The sequence below is a fragment of the Clarias gariepinus genome, chromosome 6 (assembly GCF_024256425.1).
Source record: "Clarias gariepinus isolate MV-2021 ecotype Netherlands chromosome 6, CGAR_prim_01v2, whole genome shotgun sequence".
Classification (NCBI taxonomy): Eukaryota; Metazoa; Chordata; class Actinopteri; order Siluriformes; family Clariidae; genus Clarias; species Clarias gariepinus.
Window position 1 is genome coordinate 16,764,182 of NC_071105.1, and position 24,000 is coordinate 16,788,181.

At 36.7% G+C, this 24,000-nt stretch overlaps 4 protein-coding genes across 7 annotated transcripts; all 4 read right to left on the reverse strand.

Moving 5' to 3' along the window:
- Positions 1-769: 769 nt before the first annotated feature.
- LOC128526412 (PPARGC1 and ESRR induced regulator, muscle 1) lies at positions 770-6,397 on the reverse strand. Its single transcript, XM_053498238.1, has 4 exons — positions 6,321-6,397; positions 2,010-4,611; positions 1,346-1,462; positions 770-1,211 (listed from the first exon to the last, which is right to left on the reverse strand). The coding sequence occupies exons 2-4, from the start codon at positions 4,573-4,575 to the stop codon at positions 1,144-1,146; spliced, it is 2,751 nt and encodes a 916-aa protein (XP_053354213.1). The 5' UTR covers positions 4,576-4,611; positions 6,321-6,397; the 3' UTR covers positions 770-1,143.
- A 1,273-nt stretch (positions 6,398-7,670) lies between these two features.
- LOC128526961 (RING finger protein 223) lies at positions 7,671-10,599 on the reverse strand. The gene is made up of 2 exons (XM_053499197.1): positions 10,245-10,599; positions 7,671-8,773 (listed from the first exon to the last, which is right to left on the reverse strand). The coding sequence occupies exon 2, from the start codon at positions 8,739-8,741 to the stop codon at positions 8,049-8,051; it is 693 nt and encodes a 230-aa protein (XP_053355172.1). The 5' UTR covers positions 8,742-8,773; positions 10,245-10,599; the 3' UTR covers positions 7,671-8,048.
- A 2,230-nt stretch (positions 10,600-12,829) lies between these two features.
- On the reverse strand, positions 12,830-21,243 carry c6h1orf159 (chromosome 6 C1orf159 homolog). Of its 4 annotated transcripts, none has more exons than XM_053499459.1 (9): positions 21,120-21,243; positions 20,355-20,430; positions 19,458-19,536; positions 18,631-18,723; positions 18,024-18,062; positions 17,455-17,586; positions 17,168-17,193; positions 17,017-17,047; positions 12,830-14,206 (listed from the first exon to the last, which is right to left on the reverse strand). In XM_053499459.1, the coding sequence occupies exons 2-9, from the start codon at positions 20,415-20,417 to the stop codon at positions 14,091-14,093; spliced, it is 579 nt and encodes a 192-aa protein (XP_053355434.1). In that variant the 5' UTR covers positions 20,418-20,430; positions 21,120-21,243; the 3' UTR covers positions 12,830-14,090. The 4 variants fall into 4 exon arrangements, with proteins under 4 accessions (XP_053355434.1, XP_053355431.1, XP_053355433.1 ...); XM_053499456.1 differs by lacking the exon at positions 21,120-21,243 and adding an exon at positions 20,824-21,087; XM_053499458.1 differs by lacking the exon at positions 21,120-21,243 and adding an exon at positions 20,820-21,087.
- Positions 21,244-22,709: 1,466 nt separating this feature from the next.
- On the reverse strand, positions 22,710-23,567 carry akap14 (A-kinase anchoring protein 14). Its single transcript, XM_053499651.1, has one exon. It carries the CDS (start codon positions 23,281-23,283, stop codon positions 22,759-22,761), a length of 525 nt encoding a protein of 174 aa, XP_053355626.1. The 5' UTR covers positions 23,284-23,567; the 3' UTR covers positions 22,710-22,758.
- Positions 23,568-24,000: the final 433 nt, after the last annotated feature.

Sequence of the window (24,000 nt, forward strand, 5' to 3'; positions counted from 1 at the left end):
AACTCTTTGGTGATTTTGTATGAGCTTGAAGATTTTTTCTTCCCCTGAAAAAGACAACCAATAACAATACACCAAAATAATAATAAAATAAAAAATACCACTGCAACCAGCAAATTAATACCACAATTACCAAGGTTATCATAAATATCAAAATCTAAAGATTTTAGTCTTTTAAGGTGGAGTTTTCCATGAACAAATTGTTATTGATGAATAAAAAGACGATTTTGCATCGATCAATTAATGATTGATTGATATGTAATTGGGCTTCATTGGTGCTGAAGCTACTAAAACCATCAGTATTTAACACTATTTGGCTGCTGACTATTTAACACACAAATGGTCATAATTTACACGACAGAAGTTGATGTCTAAAATATAAATATTTTTTAAAAATGATAAATATAAAATGTTTAAAATAATTCTAATAATTGCTTATTTCAGTTAAAAGATCACCACGTAGTTATTCCCAATGACTAGAACAAGAGTCACTATCTTTAGAAAAATATGGGAAATAAACAGACTGAATACAATCTCTATGAAATGTCTGTGGAGAAAAACATGACAATGGTCTTTTCATATGTTTCCTGGCCAAGCAGGAAAAACAAAAGATGAACTGACAGAAAACAGTTTCGCCCTGCAAGAGTAAAAAGTCCAGAATATTAAACCAAAGTGTTCTCTGGAAAATTCCCTGTTTCAAACACAAATTATTGTTGTAATAATAATAATAATAATAATAGTTATTATTATTATTATTAGTAGTAGTAAATGAAACAAAAATGTATTACCAACAAGTATATACACCACTACTTATGCTCAAAAATATCTCAAAAATATTTCTGATACAAATCTGCTAGTGCTCTTCTGGTCCAAATCAACATTTTTTAACAAAAAAATGAATGGTACAAAACAATGGATCACTATATCCTGATTAAAATATATTAGAAAATGGCAAATTTCTGATTAACTAAAGTACAAGTATATGACATTAAATCCTACTTGCTGACACAGGTGGTGTGTATTTAAAATGTACTTGGTTTAAATCTGTGAAAAAAATTACACTTTTTTTGTGTTTTTTTATAATAAAAAAAAATAATTTTACTGGCCCCTAACATTTTGGAACGACATCATGGATCATCATCATTTTTAGTGTCCTTTTCCGTATATCCGCATGTACTGGATGGCTGAGATTGCACTTACATTTGCCAAGAGAGCTGGAATGTGAGAAGGAAAGATAATACCAGAATGTGGTAATACATGTAATGAACTACAATACTTTCTTCTATTAATGTGTTTACTTAAAGCATAAGTATGGTGATTTGTTATTGATCATAATGTTTTAACACACCTGCTTTCCACATATCTGTAGACTGTGAGTTATAGGACTTCATTACCCAGGAAGCAAAGGCTATACAAACCAGGCAGATATCCGATTGCATTATGGAAAAGATAAAGTCTTCTTTTTCTGAAAGAGAATTATTAAAAACATTGTGTTTAACATGAGATGTTTGGGAACATTTCCTAAATTATTTTTGTAGTTTTTGCCTCTTTCATGTCTTCTCTCTCTCTTCTTTTCTTTCTTTTTTTTTTACTATTTAGACAAAGCACATGCCTTCTGTCGCTATGTGCTGTTGGACTTGCACATAGAGCTTTTTCTTTTACATCCCTTATTTGGCAGACTTTACTCTTAACATTACAGGACTGTGATTTACTGTGACAAACTAGAGTTTGTTTCCTTATTTTGAGGTTATTGAACTGCATAACCTTTTAAACAGTTCATTTTTCTGTGCTAACATGCCCTGCACCCTAAATACATGGGAAATTTATGAGTAGCTCTTCATTGGCTTTATATGACTTGTTTTCACTGATGAGTGAAATTAACATTGATAGTCTTTGCACTGATGATCATTGCGTAATCACCTCACATTAAATGTCTAAAACATGTATGTTGAATTTCAGATATCTCATGAAGGACGGCATTTACTGTAGATGACTGTTTCCTTGTTACTTACCTGAAAATAATACGGCAGATTTCCGTGTCTCAGCCAGTTGTAGGTGGGATTTGTTCCCTGCTTGCATCTGTGATGCTAATAGTTGAGCTCTCGAGACAAATGTTATTGCGTTTTTTGTTTCTTTTGGGACAGTCCAACTGCTGATTTTGTGGTGCCAGATGCACCCCTTTCCTATAAATCTGATTCTTCTCAGAGAGTAAAGACTACTCCAGTTTCCTCTTTGACTCATGGCAAAGCACAAGTTTGATATTCCTGAGGGACAAGTATACATTTCTGGCTGGCTACAAAAGCATGTCGTGTCTCTTATTGGCATATTATCTTCCTCAAAATCTGGGTCAAAATCGAGTTCCTCCGCCTCAGGGATCATATCTCTCACCACTGAGTGTGAGGCAGAAAAGATGGGAACTGTCCTATCTTGGGTTGAAGGAAAGAGAAAATTTCCAAACTTAAACTCTGAGAAGAAATCATCATACATCTCACATATGGACAAGTTCGGTGCGAATGGACATGAGTTAGCAGTGCTACTGAGTCTGTCTGAGAAACCAGCTCCATTAATGTCCTTAGTCAAAATCTCAGACAAAGGTAACATGGACTGAGTATCTTCTGTATGGTCAAACAATAAAACAGGTGTTTTCCAGGTACTTTCCATTTCAGAAGGATGACCATTAATGTCCTGACTAGATGTAAAATATAACTCATTGGCTGGATACAAATAATGTGTGATTCCATTCTGATGAATATCGTGAGATTCACTCTGATTGTTTAAATTAAACTCATGTCCCGGGATGAATGTAGACCTCAAAATTTCCATCTGTTCTTTGACATGTTGAGGCTCAGGACTGGGGCTTCTGCTTCTGTTAAATATTGGTAAAAATTCCTCATCAAAATCCGAGAGATTGGAAAGTTCGCAGCTTGAGCGGTCGTGTTTAGCTTCATCTACCTGAGTAAAATAGTCTGAGTCTGCAGAGTCATCCATCAAGTCATTTTCATGTACACTGTCATGTTTAGAAGTTAACAGATCTTTGTCTTCAAGATGGTCATCACTTTCTTCAGTAATTGTACTTTCACTCATAGGAGATGAGCTATGAGCTGATCTAAGATGCAAAATATCATTTATTGTCAACTTCTCCATTTCATTCCAAAAAGGTGAAAGGGCATATATCGGGCAATTTGGACCTACGGTTGCTTCTAGACTTTTAGTTTGGGATGCCTGATTCTGTGTTTCCTGAGGGTCCAGTTTTAATTCTTCCTGCATTAGTGTTGGATACTGTTGGTCTTGTAGCTTTTCTAAAGGAGTAGGTGTTAAAAGTGTTTCCAGAATAAATCTGGAACCATCATCTTGGGTGTCTTTGTGACCTTTATGGCCTAAATTATCGATCATTGGGTAATCTAGAGTGGTGACTTGTGTGGGACTTCTGGGTTTGCTGGCTACGCTTTGGTGATCAGCATCAGTTTGCGATTGTGTAGTTGTGTGTTCTGTGTGATTTATTGGGGAATTAGAAATCACAGAAGAAGAAGGATTAGTTTCTGGGACATTTGAATTGTCTTTGCATCTAAACCTCAGTGCAAAACTTGTGTTTTCCTCTTTAGCAATACATGATGATGTTTCTGAAGTGCAGTTCATTTTTGGAACAAAGAGATTTTCTAAAGCTGCCTTTTTAGGTTCCTTCGTGGGGGGTAAATCTACCTCTTGATTACTGCATGAGCCTACAATAACATCTTTCCAAATATGATTAGGATGTAGATTAAAGGAAATGCTTTCAGAATATGTTTGGAAAGCTTGCATGAATTCATTCTGTAATATTTGTCTATCTTTTCCTTCTTCTTTCTTATTATTCGAAATAGAGCGTTCTTTTTCCGTTTCTAGGCTCTGCTGAACTAGCTTCTTAGATGTTTTTTTTTTTCTGCCTTTTTTTTGGCCAGACTTTGCCCTCATTATTACCGGACTGTCATTTACTGTGACAAACCACCGTTCTTTCTCTTTTTTTGGAGTTGCTGAACTTTCCGAAACCTTCAATGCTGTTTCTTCTTCTAAGCTGCCAACATGCCCGGCATCCTGAACATATGAGAAGGATGTGATTGGCCCTCCAATGGCTTGACATGACTTACTGCGACTTTCATTATGCTCTCTCAAATCCTTCATGTCTGAGGCAGCGTTTTGCTGATCAGGGAAACTGACATCATTAGCACTTATACTGCTATCTAAATTCAAGCATGCACATGTGCTTAAAACATCATTCAGACTGGTTTCTTTCTCAGCGCATCTCTTGTCGTCCTTCATATAACTTGAGCATCCAGGTCCCTCTGAGGGGATTTCAGCTTTACAGTTATCAACTTCATTCTGTGTCAGTGCTGCAGCAATAGGCTCTTTATCTGGTTTGTCAGGCTCAATCTGGAGATCTAAAACAGGCTCTTGGGTGGAATTTTTTTCATCATCAGTGTCACTGAGGCCTGAATCATCCAGGCTTGCAAGCCATGCCTGCTGAATAGAGCATTCTTCACTCTCCTCATAGAAACTCTCCCAATCTCGCTCTGCTATTATAACACTGTGCTCTAAGTCATCCATTTCATCCAAGGGAGTTTACACAGAACTATTCAGCATCTGAAAACAGTGAAATACTGTATGTTATTCTTTATGATTTTTGCATATTATGAATTTTTTCAAAGTCAAACAGATGTGTTGTAGTACAGATTAAGATAAATAGAGTGGGATTAATTATGTTTTTTTCCCTGTTAATCATGTACTGTATGTTTCCTAGATACAAAAATATCTGACTTAAAACCACCTGATAGATTTGTTGTTTCAAAACAGACATTGTTAAAGGGCAATTTGAGTTTTTATGTTTTGTGTCTTCTGACAACTATGCAAAAATGGAGATGGGGGCACTGATCAAAATCTCTTATTTCATGTTTATAAGTGATACAGGCATTGTGTATGGAGGTGTAAGGTGACTCAAGAGGAAGCTGTATTCGTGGAAAATGTCCTAACAGCTTGGCAAACGTTCAGTGTGGTCTGTTGAACAATCAAAACAAGCCCAACCAATGGCAACCCAGTAACTCACTCACTCTCACTCACTCACTCACTCATTGTCTATACCGCTTTATCCTGTATACAGGGTCATGGTGGGGTACAACCTGCACACACACATACACACTCACACGCTCATTCACACATTGTGGACAAATTGGGAATCGCCAATTAGCCTAATCTTCTATACATATCTATGAACTGTGGGAGAAAATCAGAGTTTCACACAGACTCAAGCCAGGATTTCCAGAACCTGGAGGTGCAAGGCGACAGTGCTAACCACCAAAACCAGTAACAAATCATCAAATTATATTTTGGAAAAGAGCATAAAAGATGGACTTGGGATTCAACATTTTTTATTTACCATAATTGGGGATTTGACCCAAGACTGGTGTCTTCCTCTTGGTGTGTCAGTAAAAATCTAATATTTGAGCGAGCAACATTCCTTTAATGATGTAGAAGAAAGTAAAATAAATTGATATTTAAATTTAGTAGATGTGTAAAGCAAAACGTTTATCAATACAGTATAGTTGGAAAACAAATTCAGATGGTCTGAACAGTTTCAATAAAAGGGGCAGCTAAATGTCTTTTATTGCTTTAGTAGCTATAAATTTAGTATCAGTTAATTGTAGCTCTTGGATTGGACATAATAACAATTGTGGTTGTGTACATAACAGTAGGTAACAAACTGTACTGTTTAATTTCTATAGATTAGTGCATTTTGTTTCTCCCTTGAGTTACAGTATGTGTGTGTTTAGAATGCTTGAGTGACACCGTACATTCAAACCATTTGATTCATAATGTAAACACTGGGTGCAGTGTTTACTTTATGAATCAGTTTCACCTTAAGATAGCTGCACTGGACAGTTTTTTTTTTAACAGTCATTTACTGATAACAAGGTTTTCCTCTTACTCAACTTGGGCGTAGAGGCCTAAGATTACACACTTAATTGAATATTAGTTATCTCATTTGATTTGCGTCATCTGATACGGCTCTTTATGAGTAAACTGCATTAGCTGCTAATAAATCCAATGCCTGTCAACTTTCTGTATAGGACAGATATCCATATCAATATGTTTTTTAAGTTAAGTCTTTCATGCATTTACAATGCTAATACAAGAAGATTAAACAGCAAAGATCTAGTCGAATGCAATCATTTAAAACCACATAAACAAAACACACTCATCAAAACAAAATCGAAAATCTACCTTACCCAGCTGTCTTGTTTTTTACTGACATTAGGGTTGTTGCGCATTATGTTTGTTTGGATTATTTGCCTTACCTTTAGGTGTGAATAATATTTCCCAAATACTTGAACATTGCCCAAGGTTGGCATGGCGCTGTCCACAGTGTTCGCACTGCCCTTGTATGTGGGAATGCGGGGCCTCTGACTTGATCTGTTATAAATAGGAGCAGCGTCTCTGGTCACATGAAGGTTTGCATTCATGCTGCCATAAACAGGATTATGCTATACAGCCTTATACAGCACTTGCCAGGAAAAAGAACTATAATCTTTTATTTCTCTATTTGTATTAAAATGCCATTTTCATTGAGTTCCTGCAAAACGTTTACCTTATTTATTCATTAGCAGCCGTTCATTTCACTGTAGTTACAACTACATGCTTAGTGATTCAAACTAGACAACAACTGATATACAGTAGGGAGAGATATTTGTTAGCCAGATTCAAATGCATTTAAAATTCACAAATTGATATAAATAGGACCAAATCAACATTAAAAAGGAAGAATATAAAAAGGATTGGAGAGTGAAATGTAATTTGGTTTTGGTTTTATTTCCTTGATGATACGAAACCAAAGAAAATCTTGGATCTAGCATTACCATAAAAAAAACAAAAAAAAAACAAGTGATGAGTGTAGTGTTACTACATGTGCACACATGGACAGTTCATAAACATTTTTTGAGCAGTGACCTTGCTGACACACTAAAAATAGCTATAATTAGGCTGGTACAGTACTATTTGTTTATACTGTATATAGAACAGTTCCTTTTGAAAACAGAGAAATTATTAATTGACACAAGGAAGAAGACTGTCTTTTAGAATTGGCAACAGGGTGGAAGAATAAACCTCCATTTCTTGAATGAATGCATGAGTTAAAAACATTAATCTGCTTTAAGAACTTTAAGAATAAAGACTACTATGAATTAAACTAATCTACTAACTGTATAAACAGTAAAACATATACTATTCCTTCTCACTTACATGGTCTGTGATTAATACTTTTACACCATGGTCTATTTTTAGTACTGTGATGGGGTTTTCCTCGAGCACTACAAAGCGCTGCTGTGTATACTGTACACTAGCCTGCCATTACATTAAAACCCAAAACAATAAACCTAATATTGTGTAGGTTCCTGTTGTGCCGCCGTGTACTGGTTTAAATTCAAAACAGGGAATGTACTGCATGTCCTGTTGTTATGTACATATCTCCATGGAGAGCTATTTAATTAATTAGTTTAATAAAAAAAAAAATTGGAATCATATATAAAATACAATGTTATGCTCATATGACCTGTGATCTAAAATGTTAGATTAGATTATAATACGTGTAGGGGGTACTTACTGCACCTATATTATTACTATCAAATTTGACCACAATCACATTACTAATATTGATTTTTCAACAATAATCAACTTTAATTGACTGATGTTTTGTCACAGTTACAACAGAAAGACAAACTAATTTAAGGATTCAACCTTTATCAGTAACATTTTGTTAGATCTTTGGCTCAGTTGATTTCAGCAGCAATAATAAGAATTTTGTATTTTTCAGAATGCTAGGAAATAGAGATAAAACTTCCAAAAAAATTTAACTTAACCCTGTATGCAACGGTACACAGTGTCCAAGATGCAGAAATCTGCATTGTTGTGGAAGAGTTGGATTTTAATTATTACATGATTTTGGCACTGTCTTTAAATATTCCTGAGGAATTTAAACCAAAAGTCAATTTTACGGCAGGCTCACCGGAAGAATTCAATCCTGGCAACATTCACGTATGTGTGCTGGTTGAAGCTGTAGGAAGGGCATGAAAGTCATGTTCGTCCTGCTTCTGTAAGCAGCCTGATATCGAGCCCTGTCTGAAGATGCACTGGATGGGCCAGATGATTATAATGAGCAGTATGATCAACACCACCAGGAAGATAAGGAGTCGCTGCCACTTTCTGCATAGTCTTGTGCAATTTCTGAGGCTATTCCTATTATCCCCTGTTTCTTCTTGTCTGTTCTCATCCTGTTGTTTGCTACCCCCAATGTCTATGCAGACACCATTGGGTGTCTGTGGGTTTGCATAGCAGAGCCTTTCTCCATCTAGCCACACATGTTCCTCTTGCTGCTGGTTACTGGGCAGTTGCCCCAAAACCTCCTGGCTAGTGGTCAGAGCTGGTGGACCGTTTTCAGGAACAGATGTTGGTTGTCTGCAAAGGGGACAGGTAATCTGGGTGCCTTTCTGTTGTAGTGAAACAACAACAAAGCGAGACAGGCACTCCAGACAAAACGTGTGATTGCACTGCAGAACCTTAGGTGTCTTAAAGGTGTTATCATATGAGCTGAAGCAAATGGTACATTCCGGAGCTGCATCCCAGGCTTGGTCCTCATCTTTAGGAGGAGCTGTTATGGGTGTGTCTGATGTGGCACTGGACATTGTTGTTGTTGTTGTTGTTTGTAATACCTCAGGTTCCGGCATCCTGCTTTCTTCTATACAAACAGGTAAGGTACCTAAAATAGTATGATGTATATTATATTAATATAATATTAATAATATTATCACACTATCATAATATTATCATATAGTATATAAATATATAACATATAGCAATACATTTAGGATTAAAAGATTTATTTAAAAAAATATTTTTCTGAAGTGTGTATATATTTTTGTGCATTTTTGGCTGACTTTGTATATAGATACAGACTTTTATCAAAATATGATACATTCTTTATGTAGAGATTTCATATGAATGATTTATGATACAAACAAATCCTTTTATGATAAAAAATTAAGCTACTATTACTAGAAATTCATATGATCACAGTGATAAAAGGTAAATGTACACTGGATGTTCAAGTCAGATCAGGACATTTGATTGTACAGAATAATGGAACAGTTATGAAAGTAAATACTATGTTAATTTCTTATTATAATCCCCTGCTACACTAATGCACATCTTCACGTCTAAAATGCTGGCCTCCCAGGAACTCCTTTAATGGCCCAAACATGTGGAAATGGCTAGGTGCGAGGTCAGGACTGTGGCAATAACAAAAAGGCAGCCGATTTCCTGTAATGTACAAGTGGTGTGGGTGACTAATCGCGTGTACAGATCCCAGAAACAGATGCATCTCTATGTTCGTAAGGTTGAGGAGTTCCACTCACTGAATGTTCACAGTGACTCCTAAGCCAGAATCATTACTCACAGGTGTACGCTCACTCACTTATTCATCGTCTATACCGCTTAATCCCAGATCCCAGGAGACTTAGGGCATGAGGCAGGGTACACCCTGGACATCGTGCCAATCCATCGCAGTCACAGATGTACAGCCTTCTTTAAAACGTTTAACACATTTCATATGTTTTACTGCAGCTAAGAGTCTTATTACCATACTATGCTTAAGGCTTGTAAGAATGTGAAAAAATCGGTTTTACAAAAAAAAGTCCCAGTTTGACTTGAACAACCCTTATAATTCACTGGCCTAATTTTTATTACATATGCATTACATTATATATATATATATATATATATATATATATATATATATATATATTTATATATATATAATGATTTCTATTTATATATTTTTTTAATCTAAAAATGTTTAAATTTATGATGTATATTATATTGAAATAATGTTAATATATTCATTTTCGTTTGTTGATTCATTTTGTTAAATTAAGTTAAATGGATTATCCACATCTAACAAATTATACTTGTGAATACTGTATAGGTTTCTGTGATAAAAGGAAACAACTGTTCTTTGTTTTGTTCATTCAGGAAATAAATTGTTTCCTGGCAGATAGTTACAAAAAGTTTCGACTTAATTTTTTTTGTGTAATGTGATATATTATTACATTAATCAACCATTGTTGACATTTATTTATTAATTTAAATTCAATTAATTAAAACATTTTATTTGAGCATTATTTTAGCATAATTATTTATTTACAATATTATTAATCAGAACATCAGCTTACCTTCAGAGATTAGAGAACGCTGTGTGCTGTGGTTTTTTTGTGCAAAATCCCGTGGAACCTATCCCGTGAACGTGTTGTGCATCACAGTTGGTCAAACAGCTCCGACTCACAGTGTAAAATCATCTGAGGAGCTTACTCCCTCACTCCACTATACTGTTACGCTCTAGCTACTCTGTGCGCATCTGATATGAACAGAGCTGTAAAAGCTTTTTTTTTCCCTGCCTCTCTATTTACAGAAATTTTGCCCTACCTTTTTCGGTACCTTCCTATGATTCTGTCCCCACCTCAGTCCCATTGCAGGTCAAACGGGTGTAAAGCAAGAAAGAAGGAAGGACTTTCTGTAACTGATAAGGCTGCCAATACAAACAACGAGGCACACACACACATTCACACTCACACTCACTCACACTCTCCCACACTGGTATTAACATACTGCACAATAAGAGTGACAAAGCACTTTCGTCTCGTTTTTTCTATGACTAAGCTGAATTAAACAATAAAAATTACAATTAATTAAGAATAATTAAGAATCTCACTACTGAATATCAGATAATCAGAAGTAGTTATTACTGATTGTAAGAATATACAGTTTTTTCACAAGTGTATGTTGTTCAGGGGATTCTGATTGTACATACAGTAAAGGCTAAAAATTGTAAATGACTGTCACGTGTAAATGATTGCTTTCCTTAACAGGATTCTACTGAATTTCCCACTACACAATAATCATGATAACTCATCACAATAAAACCTAATCAGTTGAGGAAATGAGGGCGTAACTCAAACCCTTGCCAAGAATTACAACAATAACAACAGCCTTTCCCAAAATACTCCACCTCTTCATGTTTATTGAAGGGATCTCAGGTGTCTTTGCTTTGCAGTGGACAGCAGACTTTCCGGTTCCTCAGACACATGACAAGCTGAGGGTTTTATTTTAGTCTCATGAGACTGGTGAGGGAATGACTCTGTAGAGCTGCTATGATGTAATTAATAATAGAAACTAATTTGTTTTGAACATTCAACAATAAATGTAAGAATAAACCTATAAAATATGACGCTGTTCTTTAGTTAATACTACTACTACTAATAATAATAATTAAATAATGCAAGCCATTGCTATGGTATAAGAGGAATTAAACACTTTTGGACAAACTGTTGGAACCTTGTATTTATTGCCAAGCTCCTTTATGGGTGTCATTTTGCCCAGGTGAGAGCTTTAGTCCTTATTTCATGGCAGAAAACAAACGGAGCTCAGATTAAAAGATTAAAGTCTGGACATACTAAATTTATGGTACGTTTATCATATATTTTTTTTGAGCTGATGATAAGATCAATGTCCATCAACTGATTTTCTGTCTCTGTCTCCTGACCTACAATGCATCATAATCATCACTTTAAGAATTAGCGATATTTTCACCCAAAAACAGAAAAAAAATTTTACACTCACAAAACCCAATTATTCCTATACTACATTAAATGAAAGTATCAACATATTTATAAACACAGTGCTGTATATGGATTTCCAGATTTGAGTTTACTGTCAGTAAAGATTTTAATTTGTTACAAATATTTGAAAATCTTTATTTAAAATATTTTATATTCATGAGTGAAATGAAAATGCCATTGCGGTTTTCTATGTAATCATCATAGAAAGAAAAAATTGGCAATATTATCAAAACCATGTTTAATGTTTACCATCCTGTACTAGAGCTGAAACTACATTAGAGATGATAGTAGTCAGAGATAATGAAACTAAAAAACGAAATAAGGGGACGAACTGGCAAAGATACATTCTAATATTGACCGCCCTTTAGCTTTTATTACAGTGCGAAACGTGGTGGCCAATTAATATGTGAAAATGATTAATCATAACTTTTACATTTTATTGCCACATGTGCAACATGTGGCAATGTTAATTTGGTCTATGCTCAGCATGTATGTTGCTGAGCATGGACCAGACCAACTGAAGCAACCCCAGATCATAACACTGTCTCCAGAGGCTTGTACATTGGCCATTATGAGTGATGGGTGCATTACTCTATGTGCTTCCCTTCTTACCCTGACACACCCATCACTCTGGATTTAGGTCAATCCTGACTCATCAGACCACATGACCTTTTTCCATTGCTCCAAAGTCCAGTCTTTATGCTTCCTAGGAAACTGTTAAAAAGTTTTGTCTGATTAGTCTCACTTTAAGGGATATCCGATCACGGTCAGTCAGGATCTTTCCCAACATTTTTTCCACTTAGGTGATGTTTCCACACTACTCCTCTAGGTTTCCTTCCTGTGTTTTTTCAAGTAATTTAAATTTCATTTTTTTTTTCTGATATAGTCCATAGCAAGCTGTCCTTCTGAAATGTATTATATGTTTAAAAATTTTTTTTTCCTAAACCATGCCATTCCAAAATCCATTTTCATTCCTCAATTCACTTCCTTGGACAAGGAAATTAACATGAAATTAATAAGGGCCTTTAGAATAGTGTCAAGATAATGTGCTAGACATCACTGACTTCAATGGTGTTTGATGTCAAATCTAAAGCATGTTGATAAAACAAAGTAAATGATTCCTTTACACATTATTTTTTTAATTTAACATTTATTACAAGTAGAGCACCACCATACAAAGAATACAGCATCATAGATCTATACCCCCAGTATATAAACAACATATATATATATATACATAGTTCCCAGTCGCTGCACAACAGCTAATAAATGAGTATTAGAAACATCTTTACAATCAGTGTTAATACTCACAACAGCTACTAAAATTCCCAAAAGATGTAATTTATTTTTGCTACTATTCAACCAGCTAACTAACAACTAAATTTTTCCCATCGACCACATGAAGGTAAATAGACATCAAAACCCACTGCCAAAAAAAAAAAAAAAATAGGCAAATACAGACGGCTTAAATTATGTGATCTATTGTACAAATATTCGTAACACCACTATTAGATATCTCCAAAATTAAACAGTTTTAAGGCCTTAACCATGACAACACGTTGTATGCTGCCTCTTTTTGGCACTTCAATGGTACAATTAATAAACAGCGCCCCAAAACACATTCAAAATCGGTTTCTGTGGCAAATTAACATGATAAATACTAGATTTGGCGGTTCTTTTGGATCCAACATGCAAAGTAAAAGTCATTTCTATAATAGTGCAATCAGCATGAAACCTTTTGTTCTTTTTTTGAAGGTCATTATTTGGCTAAAATCTAGTGCTTTCACAGAAGGGAACATAGGGGAAGTAGGAGTGGTCATTAAAAGCACCCTTAAGATGTTGGTTGGTGCTTTTAATGAGCTCCAAATCAGCCTGTGAGAATTATATATAAGGCATGCATCATGTCCTTCATCCAAGGCTATAATATTGACAGTTTGGTAAGTGTTCTGAATACTTAAGGCAGCATCTTTGGGCTGACATTCATCTGTAAATTTGAGCCATTTAATGACTCAATTTTTGTTTTCCTAACAGTACATATAATCTATAAGATAATTCTAAAAGGAGCTGGTCAGACACTATAAAAAAGATAATGGCTGCTATTTGGTCCAGAAATGGGGAAAACAGCTAATGTGCAAATATTAGTGTCTCTTTATAAAAATTATTTTAAACTCAAAGCCGAAGGTAATACTTAAGTAAAGCATTAAAAAAAAATGTAAAAAAAACTAGAAATGTGATATTAAAAATAAAATATCCTAATAATGAATGGAGCAGATTTTTTTGTGCAAACAAGTAAACATAAGCATCTATACAAAGAATGTACCAAAAACAAACAAAAAAAAAAAAAACACTTTTATCCCACTAAAGTCAAATAAAAACAAAAAACATGGCGTCACCTCTTCATCACTACTGGACGGTTACATTATACACCTTTGTTACAGGTCCCACCGACATGGTGGTACTGCTGCCCACTGCTGCAGCTGCTGAAGGCCGTTCTCTCCTGACATATCTTGGTTTGCGCACTGCAGATTCAGAAAAATAAAAACTTTTTTACTTTTCATCCACCTAAAGCAAAACCCTACAGACAGTTTTTTAAAGTGACAACTAGGGTTGAGAATTACCATTAATCGTCCCTGTTTTTTTTTTTGGTGGTAAAAAATGGTAGTAAAACTGACAAGAGCTCATTTTCTCTCAATGAATAATATCTAGGTAGCTATTTACATAGGAAAATATCCATCTTAAGCATGGTCAGAGACATGACCACAGGATAGGCAATGAATACTGTTGTTTGTGCCCCAAAGGCCATCACTAAGTCAATGAAAATATCTCATCGTAAAGCCCGAAAAATTAAACATTTACATCCATTTCTGAATGCTTTATAGAGGAATGTATTAGACTAAAAAGATAAGAAGTAAAAATTTATGAATCTTCAACATAAATCTCAGTGTGTTGTTCGTTATGTTGGTAAATGCCACCATGCAGCAGATCCAACAATCAATGCACCATCACAACAACACAAGACAATAAAACAATAAAGACAATAGGAAATTGCAGGAATATTGCAAAGATAAATATTTTATGGTATAAACAAGCTTGTTATGGAAGCACACCAAAGGTAAACAAGGCCATTAAAAATGCAATGTTACATTAACCCAAGTTGATTGCTGATATACATACAAATATCTTTGTACTTTAAAAATATTTATATATTCTGCTGTGTGCATATATGTGCAGAATTATACTCAGTGTTGTGTAGGTTCCCCTTGTCCCACTAAAACATCTCTGATTTATTGAGGCATGGACTCCACAAGACCCCTGAAGGTGTGTTGTGTGCCACCAGGACATAAGCAGCAGATCCTTTAAGGGCTGTAAGTTGCAAGGTAAGTCAAGGAAGTCTTCCATGAACAAGACGTTTTTTGGCAGGTAAATCCCATGGATGTTCAACTGGATTAGGAATTTGGAGACTAGATGTTTTGATACCTTTTTATCATAGCAACTTATGAATCAGCCATACATCAGCTATACCATTTTGGTCACTTGCTGAGTAGGTGCCCCTTTTGCCACCAAAACAGTCCTGACCTGTCAAGGCAGGGAGTCCACTAGACCTCTGAATGCGCTGTGGGAGACATCAAGCCGTCAGCAGCAGACCCTTCAATCCTGTTTATTTGTTGTTTTTTTTGTTGATTTTTTTTCAGATTTTCTCCCTAATTTAGCTGTGTCCAATTCCTCCCCGTCACTAAGGGGCTTCCACGTTAAGGCTACCACTACCACTTAGTCGGGAGGGCCGAAGACTATCACGTGTTTCCTCCGAACCACGTGACGCCAGCCAACCGCATCGTTTCGAACTGCTCGCTCATGCACCGTTCGGAGCGGCGTAACACACTCGGAGGACAGCGCTATCCTTCAGCTTGCGTGAGCTCACAGACGCCCCTGATTGGGTGTAGAGCCGTAATTTATGTGGGAGCACGAAGTATCTCTCATCCCCTCTGAGAGATCAGCTAATCAGCTCTCTTTAGACCACCGGCTGTGAGAGGTTACAGCATCACCCGGGAACCAAACCAGCGATCTCCGGATTAAAGGGCGAGCACTTTACCACTATGCTACTCGGAGGCCCAAATTCCTGTTCATTTGTGATGTGGACCCATGGATCAAGCTTGCTGATTGATGCTTGTTTGGACTGAGATTTGGAGGCTTTGGAGCCAAAGAGAACACCTCAAACTGATTGTTAATTCCCTCAAACCATTCTTGAACCATTTTGCAGTATGTCAGGGCATATTATCCTGCTAAAAGAAGCTACTTCCATCAGGGAATAGTGGTTCCATAAAGCAAAAACTACTTGGTCAGCGACAGTGTTTAGGTAGGTGGTACATGTCAAAGTAAATTGCAGAATGCAAGGTTTCTAAGCAGAACATTGGCAATAGCACCACCTGGCCTCTGGCAGCTGGCCTTCTTCCAAGAGTGCACCCTGGTGCCATCTCTACCCCAGGTAAGCAACGCACACACCTGGCCAACTAACATGATACATTAGACCAGGTCACCTTCTTCCATTGCTCTGTGGTCCAGTTCTGATGCTCACCTACAATGGGCATGTGAGCATTGGAACTGGACCAGGTCACCTTCCTCCATTGCTCTGTGGATGGATCTAATGCTCACATGCCCATTGTGGGTGCTTTTGGTGGTGGACACAGGTCAGCATGAGCACCATGACCAGTCTGCAGCTATGCATACAGCTGCATAAACTGTGATCTAACACCATTATATCAAAACCAGAATCTGAGCTACAGTATCTCTTCTATTGCACTGGACGACATGGACCAGCCATCAGTTCCCACAGGCATCAGTGAGCCTTGGGCACCCATGACCCTGTAAACAGGTCACTGGTTTAACTACGTTTGGTAGTTCCTAAGCACTGCAGACCAGGAACATTCTAATAAAGAGCTGCAGTTTTTGGAGTTGCTCTGACTCAGTTGTCCATCCATTCGGCCCTTGTCAAAGTCATTCAAATCATTACGCTTGCCTATTTTTCCTTTTTCCAACAGGTCAAAATGGCAGGGCCAAAATGTTCACTTATTGCAGTTGTATGTTAAGATTGCTTCCAGCTTTCAGTAGTATAAAAATGCAGAATTTTCTTATTTGCACAAGTCAGCATTTTTTATATTTGTCGGATTTCATCTTTACTAGTCTAAGAAAGTAATAAATTAAAACAATATACTATTATTTTTGTATTCCCTATTAGGCCACACATTCTTGCTGGCACAATGTCACAGCCCTTATACTAACAAAACTACATTTTCACAATCAAAATGTAATAAGCAAAAAAATATTTCCTCACCTGAGGATGATGCAGCAGGCATCATAACAGCCTGTTAAAATAAATGACAGACTGATATAAAACCATTTTTATATAAATCGAAAGATAAATCATAGCATGGTCCAAATAGAGTTAAACTGAGAAATGTACTTTAGATGAAGAAAAAGCTTACAGTTTCACTGGGTTGAAATATGAAAGCTAGTAGAGAGAAGGGGGAAAAAAAACAAAAAAACAAAACATTTTACATATAGGGTTAGTTTAAACTTAAAATGTTCAAAGATTATTAAATAAGGGCTAGCCCCCCCCCCAAAAAAAAGAAAAGCAGTCAGGATTTACAATCAGTGTTTCTATTTCAGATCTATTTCTGTCTATTTATCTGTATCTAATTATTTATTCATTATATACTAGGCTACAAGGTTTGCGTAATCCTATCACTGTGCTTTATTTATATTTCATTACCTTTGCGTCTATAGAACACACCAGGGAGACGGTTAGAGCGTTTGAGGTAGAAGAAGGAGGCGACAGAGAGTATGAGGAAGAGACTGATCAGCAAAGTGCCCAAAAGGACAGATGCTGCTACACCTGGACCACCTGTCATTACAAAGAAAACAGGTAAAGGTCTTTTTGTGCACAGCATTAAAAAATAAACTGTAGTTGTGGATAGTTTAACTACTAGAGCTGATTAATCACAGTTTCTGAGTAAATAACATACTTTAGTTTTTCCTAGACAGGATGCAAAGAGATTCATTTACTAGATTTATGTATAAAACGATATCGGAAGCAACACATTCACATCTTCTATTACCATCCAGGGAAACTATCCTCAAAGCTACAGAATATGGCTTGCTGAAGCTCTGTAATTGATCGAACTGCTGAAAAGCTTTTGAAAGCTCCAGGCCAAGCTGCACCAAATATAATTAACTGACCAGATGGTCTCAAAATACTGCTATATAAACAATATCTTTTTTTTTTCACTTTAATGGAGGAATAGGACACCATTGTATTCAAGATTTACATTGTGAGCTTACCTATCTTGACTTTTGTGGATATTGAGGTGCGTTCAACAGCTAGTATAAAGTAAAAAGGGAGACACAAAGAAATAATAAAAACCATTAGGAAAAAAAATCTAAAGATGCAAACAAAAGGGTCATTCTATTCTTTGCAAAACAACAAGCTTGTGACAGTGCTATATACAGTCAGATCCATTAGTATTTGGACAGCGAAAACACTTTCCTATTTTTGCCACTGTGCACCAACCCAGGGATTTAAAATGAAGCAAATCAAGATTTGACTGAATCACAGTTAATTATTTACCTTTAAATATTGCATTAACTGTTTAGAAACAAATGTATAGCTATTTTAACAAACTCTCTTTTCTTTTACATGAGATCTAAAGAAATTAGACAAACTAACAACCATAAATATAAATATATAGTTAATAGGCGCGAATATTCCCTTTTAATTACTCTTAGGTAAAGTGCAAATTCCATAAATTATACTCAAGTATAGATGTGTTTCCACTTTAAATTTATTGGAAACATTTTTTTAAACAGCAGGATTGCATTCTCGCCCAGGTAAGTAATAATAAATAAATGTAAAAAATAAGATATCACCTTTACCTCATCAAAAACTTACTGATATTGCACAGTGTCAGGTTCTCCACATCTGAAGTCTGCGTGTCGCATTGTACACACCGAACAGTGCTGTTCTCCAAGACATGGAGACACCCTAGAGGACAACAAATGAATGGCCTTTACGACTTATGATCTAGCAACGTTGGATTTTAAATCAAATACAGACCTCACCTCAGGCTGGAAACTTTCCTCAAAAGTTGCTGATTACTTTTATACATTAACCAAACTAATCAATATTAACCAGCTACACAACTTGTCTTGTATCAATGCATTTTATCTAAGAGACGGTTTCTTACACAGGGATGTGCATGAAAGATGCTGCACATAAGCATATTAAAAATACACGTTTTTGCCAATATGTTGGGAGTTAAATAAATATTTAACATAACTAAATCCTTATTTAAAAGGTTTTAATCAAGAGTCTACACTGTAACTTTTTCTGACATGGGGGGAAAATGGCTCAGTGGTTTCTTTGTAATAAAATAACAAATGTATTATTAATTTCAAGAGAGAAAGCGAAAAAGAGAGAAGTGGGGCTGGTTATAGATATACTGTTTATAGCTTTGGAAAAAAAAAAAGAACGATGACAAGGCGATACGATGTGGCCAAAGGCACCATCATTCATTCGATAGTTAAGTGTATTTTTTTTTTTAAAAGAGCCAGAGCTTAATTAATCCTAAGAACTATCTTAAAAATGGAGCACATTCCGAAACATCAGCGCTGAACACACACATCTAACAGCATTCACATCACTGTATGTCCAGGATACTGTAATTTAAAAGCATTCTGCATTGAAATTAAACTAAATGTGTGTAAAATGGCAAATACCACAGTGCGTGCTGTTTACACAGGTTTCATTCATTTTCTGTGTTCTTCCACAGCAATCGTCTGGATTTTCTAATAGAGCCTGAGAGAAACACACACAAACACACCATTTTTATATGGCACATTATTAGTGATAGCTCATATGCAGGTAAAATTCAACTTGAGCCATAATTATATTGATGTGCTTGAAAATTTTGACTCGTAGTTAAACTATACGGAGGTGTTTCAAAAAGTTTCAGGATTTGCGCGTCACAGATCTGGTTGCTTTTGCCATAGAGCATGTCCTCCCTCAGATGCGTTAAAACCTGGCAGTAGATTTGCTATTGACAGTCTGGCTCCTGTGGACGAATTCTCGATGCAAAATACTGTGAATGTCAAAAAAGACAATGAGCATGCACTTGGTTGAGCTTTGGAAATGCTTCGCCTTTTACAGTGTGAAGACTGTTGCTGCGTCTCAGTGTCAGACCCATACATTCAAGTTTCGTCACTAGTAATGATACGCGACATGAAGAATAGGTCATCCACGGCACGCTAATGGAGTTCTTGGCAGACTTCGGCGCAATGTTCCATCTGCTCCTTGGTCAGCAGCCTGGGGACGAACTTGGAGCAACACAGTAAATGTTCAAATCACATGTGAGAATTGGCTGGACTGTGGCAGCAATGTTGTGCTGGACTGTGGCAGAAAATGTTGTGTTCTCTGAAGATTATCCTGCACAAATTGTCAAATGGTTTCAATATTTTCGTGGGTTTTCGTGCCCTCTGTTGGCATGTTACAAAATTTAGTCTTGAAATTTTTTGAGATCACCTTGTAGAACCTGTACTGTATATGGTGATTATATACATTTAATGGATTTTGCCTGAGCTGAACGTCTTGTTTAATAAATAACCGAAGAAACTTACCTGGATTAGAGGAGTTTCTAATGTAAAAAGTGCAACCCCGATGACGTAGTAGACTCTGATCATGATGAAACTTGTCCTGTGGGTTAGATTCAGATTGCTCTGGGTCAGTGCTGAGTTCTGATCACGTGTGCAGTATGAAGATTCCCATGACGTCTACTGGCAAAGATGAGCTTAAATCCAACCACGTCACATTCAACATCACACCTGTCTTATTTCGGAATAGTTAAATCAACTAAACCACCCACAGCTGATTAAAGATAACCTTAGCATTTAGCTAGTATAACATCATAATCGAACATCTCCTAGCAGCATGGCTATGTAGCTAATCAGTTTCCCGGGTTTTTTTTTTTTTATATCACAGGCTGTTATATGTATTTTCTTGTGTGTACATGTAATATCATGAGTCACACATTTTTATCACCTTAAGTCCCTGGTTTAAAACAAACATTAACTTACTATACCTACTCACAGCATCACAGCTCGTGAAACGCGAAGACACCAGTGCACTTCCTGTTTATCACCAAAATAAAAGTTGTTTGTACGTGTTGGATACTTCAGCGTTTCGTTGCTCTAGACAAGGTTTCTAATTAATAAACACGTGAACAAAAAAACAGACAAATGTCTGTACAAAAACAACCCATGAAGCACCACATCAAGTCAACTGCTTTTATTTATCTCGATTCAACTCCTTAAAAAGATTGTTATTTACTTGATGAATAATAATCACGGCGGGAGACTCAACGCACCTAAACGGCGTGTACGCACCTCCTGATTTAGTTGGTTTGTTTTTCCTTTTTGTTTGTTGAATATCTTTCACCACCTCTGACTAGCGTTAAAGCAGTTTTAAAATGTGCTAAATTATTCCTAGTAAAGTTTCTCAACAGCTCGAGTTATTTATATCGCTTTGCCAGATCAAACTAATGTATGGTATTTTGCGCCGCTTAATCAGCATTTACGGTACCTCGATAGTCTAACGTGACCAATTACGTCGTCTCTTGTGTCAGTCAGTTGATTAGTTAAAGTTTGACAAGATAAATATGCGGTGTTTTTTTTTAAGTGTGGAAATGGCGAGCCTTCTCCTCTCGATGCGGACAAAATACCTCGAACACGAAATGCGAATAAAACAACCTAAAATAAACCTGTGTTGGGAGTATTCCTTTGTTTTACTGTACAGTTATGTAGTGATAATATTTATCATTTTTATAATATTCTCACTATCCTTACATTCTTCCTCACTAAAATATGCATGGTAGATTTTCAGTTATTTGAATAGTGCCTGATAAAAATCCATACTGTCATTCAGTGTTTTATACTTATTAACTAACGTATTAACGTTTCTATCCCTAAGAAATACTCCTCTACAAACACATTACAGTGGCGTAGTGGTTAGCACTGTCGCCTTGCACCTCCAGGGTCTTGGTTTTATTCCTGCCTGTGGGTGTCCTCCCAAAGACATGGAAATTAGGTTAATTGGTGTTCCCTAACTTCCCCGTAGTGTGAGAATGTGTGTATTTGCCATCCGGGGTGTACCACCTCTTGCTCAGATCGACGCAGTATGCAGGATACAGCAGTATAGGCAATGGATGATTACATTTAAATTAAGGCATTTGACACACCCTTATCCAGAACGACTTTATTCTGAGAAGTTGAGGGTTAAGCATTACTCATGGGCCCAACAGTGGCAACTTGGTGGTTGAGGGGTTTGAACCTTCCAAACAGGTGGCCAATGCCTTAACCACTGAGCTACCCCTGACCCATAAGTGAATAAGTGAAATAACACATATCGAATTGTGTCCTTCATTTAAAATAAAGCAAAACAATCAATCGTTATTTTAAGACAGTTGTCCTGGAATAGTTCTTGCAAGTAATGTGAAGTGCATTTGCAAAACCCATCAAGCACCATAATGAAACAGGCTCTCGTCAAGACCATCCCATGAAAGAGAGACTAAAACAATCACACACAAATCCAAATCACAGAATTCATATTTTCCCCACATTCTGAGGGTTGATGTGAACCATCCTGACGTTTTACCTGAAGCTGCTGGACAGAGGTCTAGAGTCTGTAAGGCCCTATAAAAAAAACTCCAGGGGGCCTCTCCTGCCAGCATTCCTCGCGATTATCCTATAAATAACTAATAAATGTGTCTATTTGCCTATTGGTTTAGGACCCCAAATAGTTGTCTGGCTTGATTTGCCGATTTGCATACTTAAAAAAAAAAAAAACTTAAGCACGGACATTGCAGCACAGTAATATCAACACAAGAAAAATATTCTGCATGTGAGGAAGCAAACAGCTATGTATTTATTGAAATATAAATATATTTGTAACAAGCACAATGCAATTGTGTACTAGTGAAGTTAATATGTTGGTTTATGTCCATGCAAATCGCATGATAGTTCAGTTTTAAAAAGTGATGGTGTCCATAAGCAGTGCCTTGCTTTCAATCACGTCCTTCAGCCATTTCTCGCGGAATCTCGTTTCCCCCGGGGTATGCACAGTCTTGCTGAATTCTACCTGATACCTGACAAGCACAGGCGTCGTGAGTGGTTTGATTTTGGAGATGATGACATTGAAGTAAACCGAGGCTGTGTTTTTAGGAATGGGGCAGCGGTTGGTCGGTATGCTCCACAGCGCCCTGTACAGGAACTGTCTCTCAAATTCCAGCTCACTTTCCTGCAGGAACTTGACGCTGAACAACCATCTCGGGTCGACCTCCCAGGTGTTCATGTACTCCGCGATCTGGGTTTTTCCTACACTGACTGTAAAGTCTTTACCAGCGACCCAGTCGATGTTCCTGATCGTATACTCGGGCTGCTCGCTGTCCGGCTGTGGCGTGCCGATCACCGTGCCCTGGAGGCTGTCTAACACACTCTTAACGAGCTCAGAGGCTCGGAGTTCCAGCAGGTCATCTTCTAGTTTAGTATCCATTGTGTTACGTCATTTATTCAAAAAGGAACCTGAACTATGCTGGAAAAATTAACAAGCGGTTACGTGTCGTCGCTAGGCAACCATCCGGGATTTAACATATAAACACACATTGCCATGGAGACGCTCAACAAAGAATTGAACATATTATTCCACCCTTTTAAAATATATATGGGAGCTACAGAATGTCAAGCCTTTTAAAAACGATGGATAATCTTTAACAAACTAAAACAAAGACATGATGCAAAAGGTAAAGGTTAAAGAACGGTCAATAATCACAAGCGCAATATTCGTATTCATTCGAAGCGTATTCATTTACAACACATTTAATTCTGGAGCTCTTATTAGGAACATCACTACACCTGTTCATTACATCATTCTAATCAGCCAATAATGTGGCGGAAGTGCACTGCATTAAATTATATAGGGATGTTTTTTTTGGCACATATTGCGCCTGTTAATACCAATACTGTAAATTCTGCTTAAAGGTCAAAACCATGTGACCTTTCTAGTAGCTATTTCAGGGACAATTAACCAAAGATGCAAAGATCACTTCAGAGACTAACATGGTTGAGGTCAATAGACATTATTCTTTTCAGAATATAGCTGAGCTGTTTTTCTTTGTTTTCCACAAGACACAATGCCCCCATACATGTTCATCCTATGGCTAAATGAAACATAACTCATCTAATTGGACAGCTTGTCCATGTGCTCCTATCC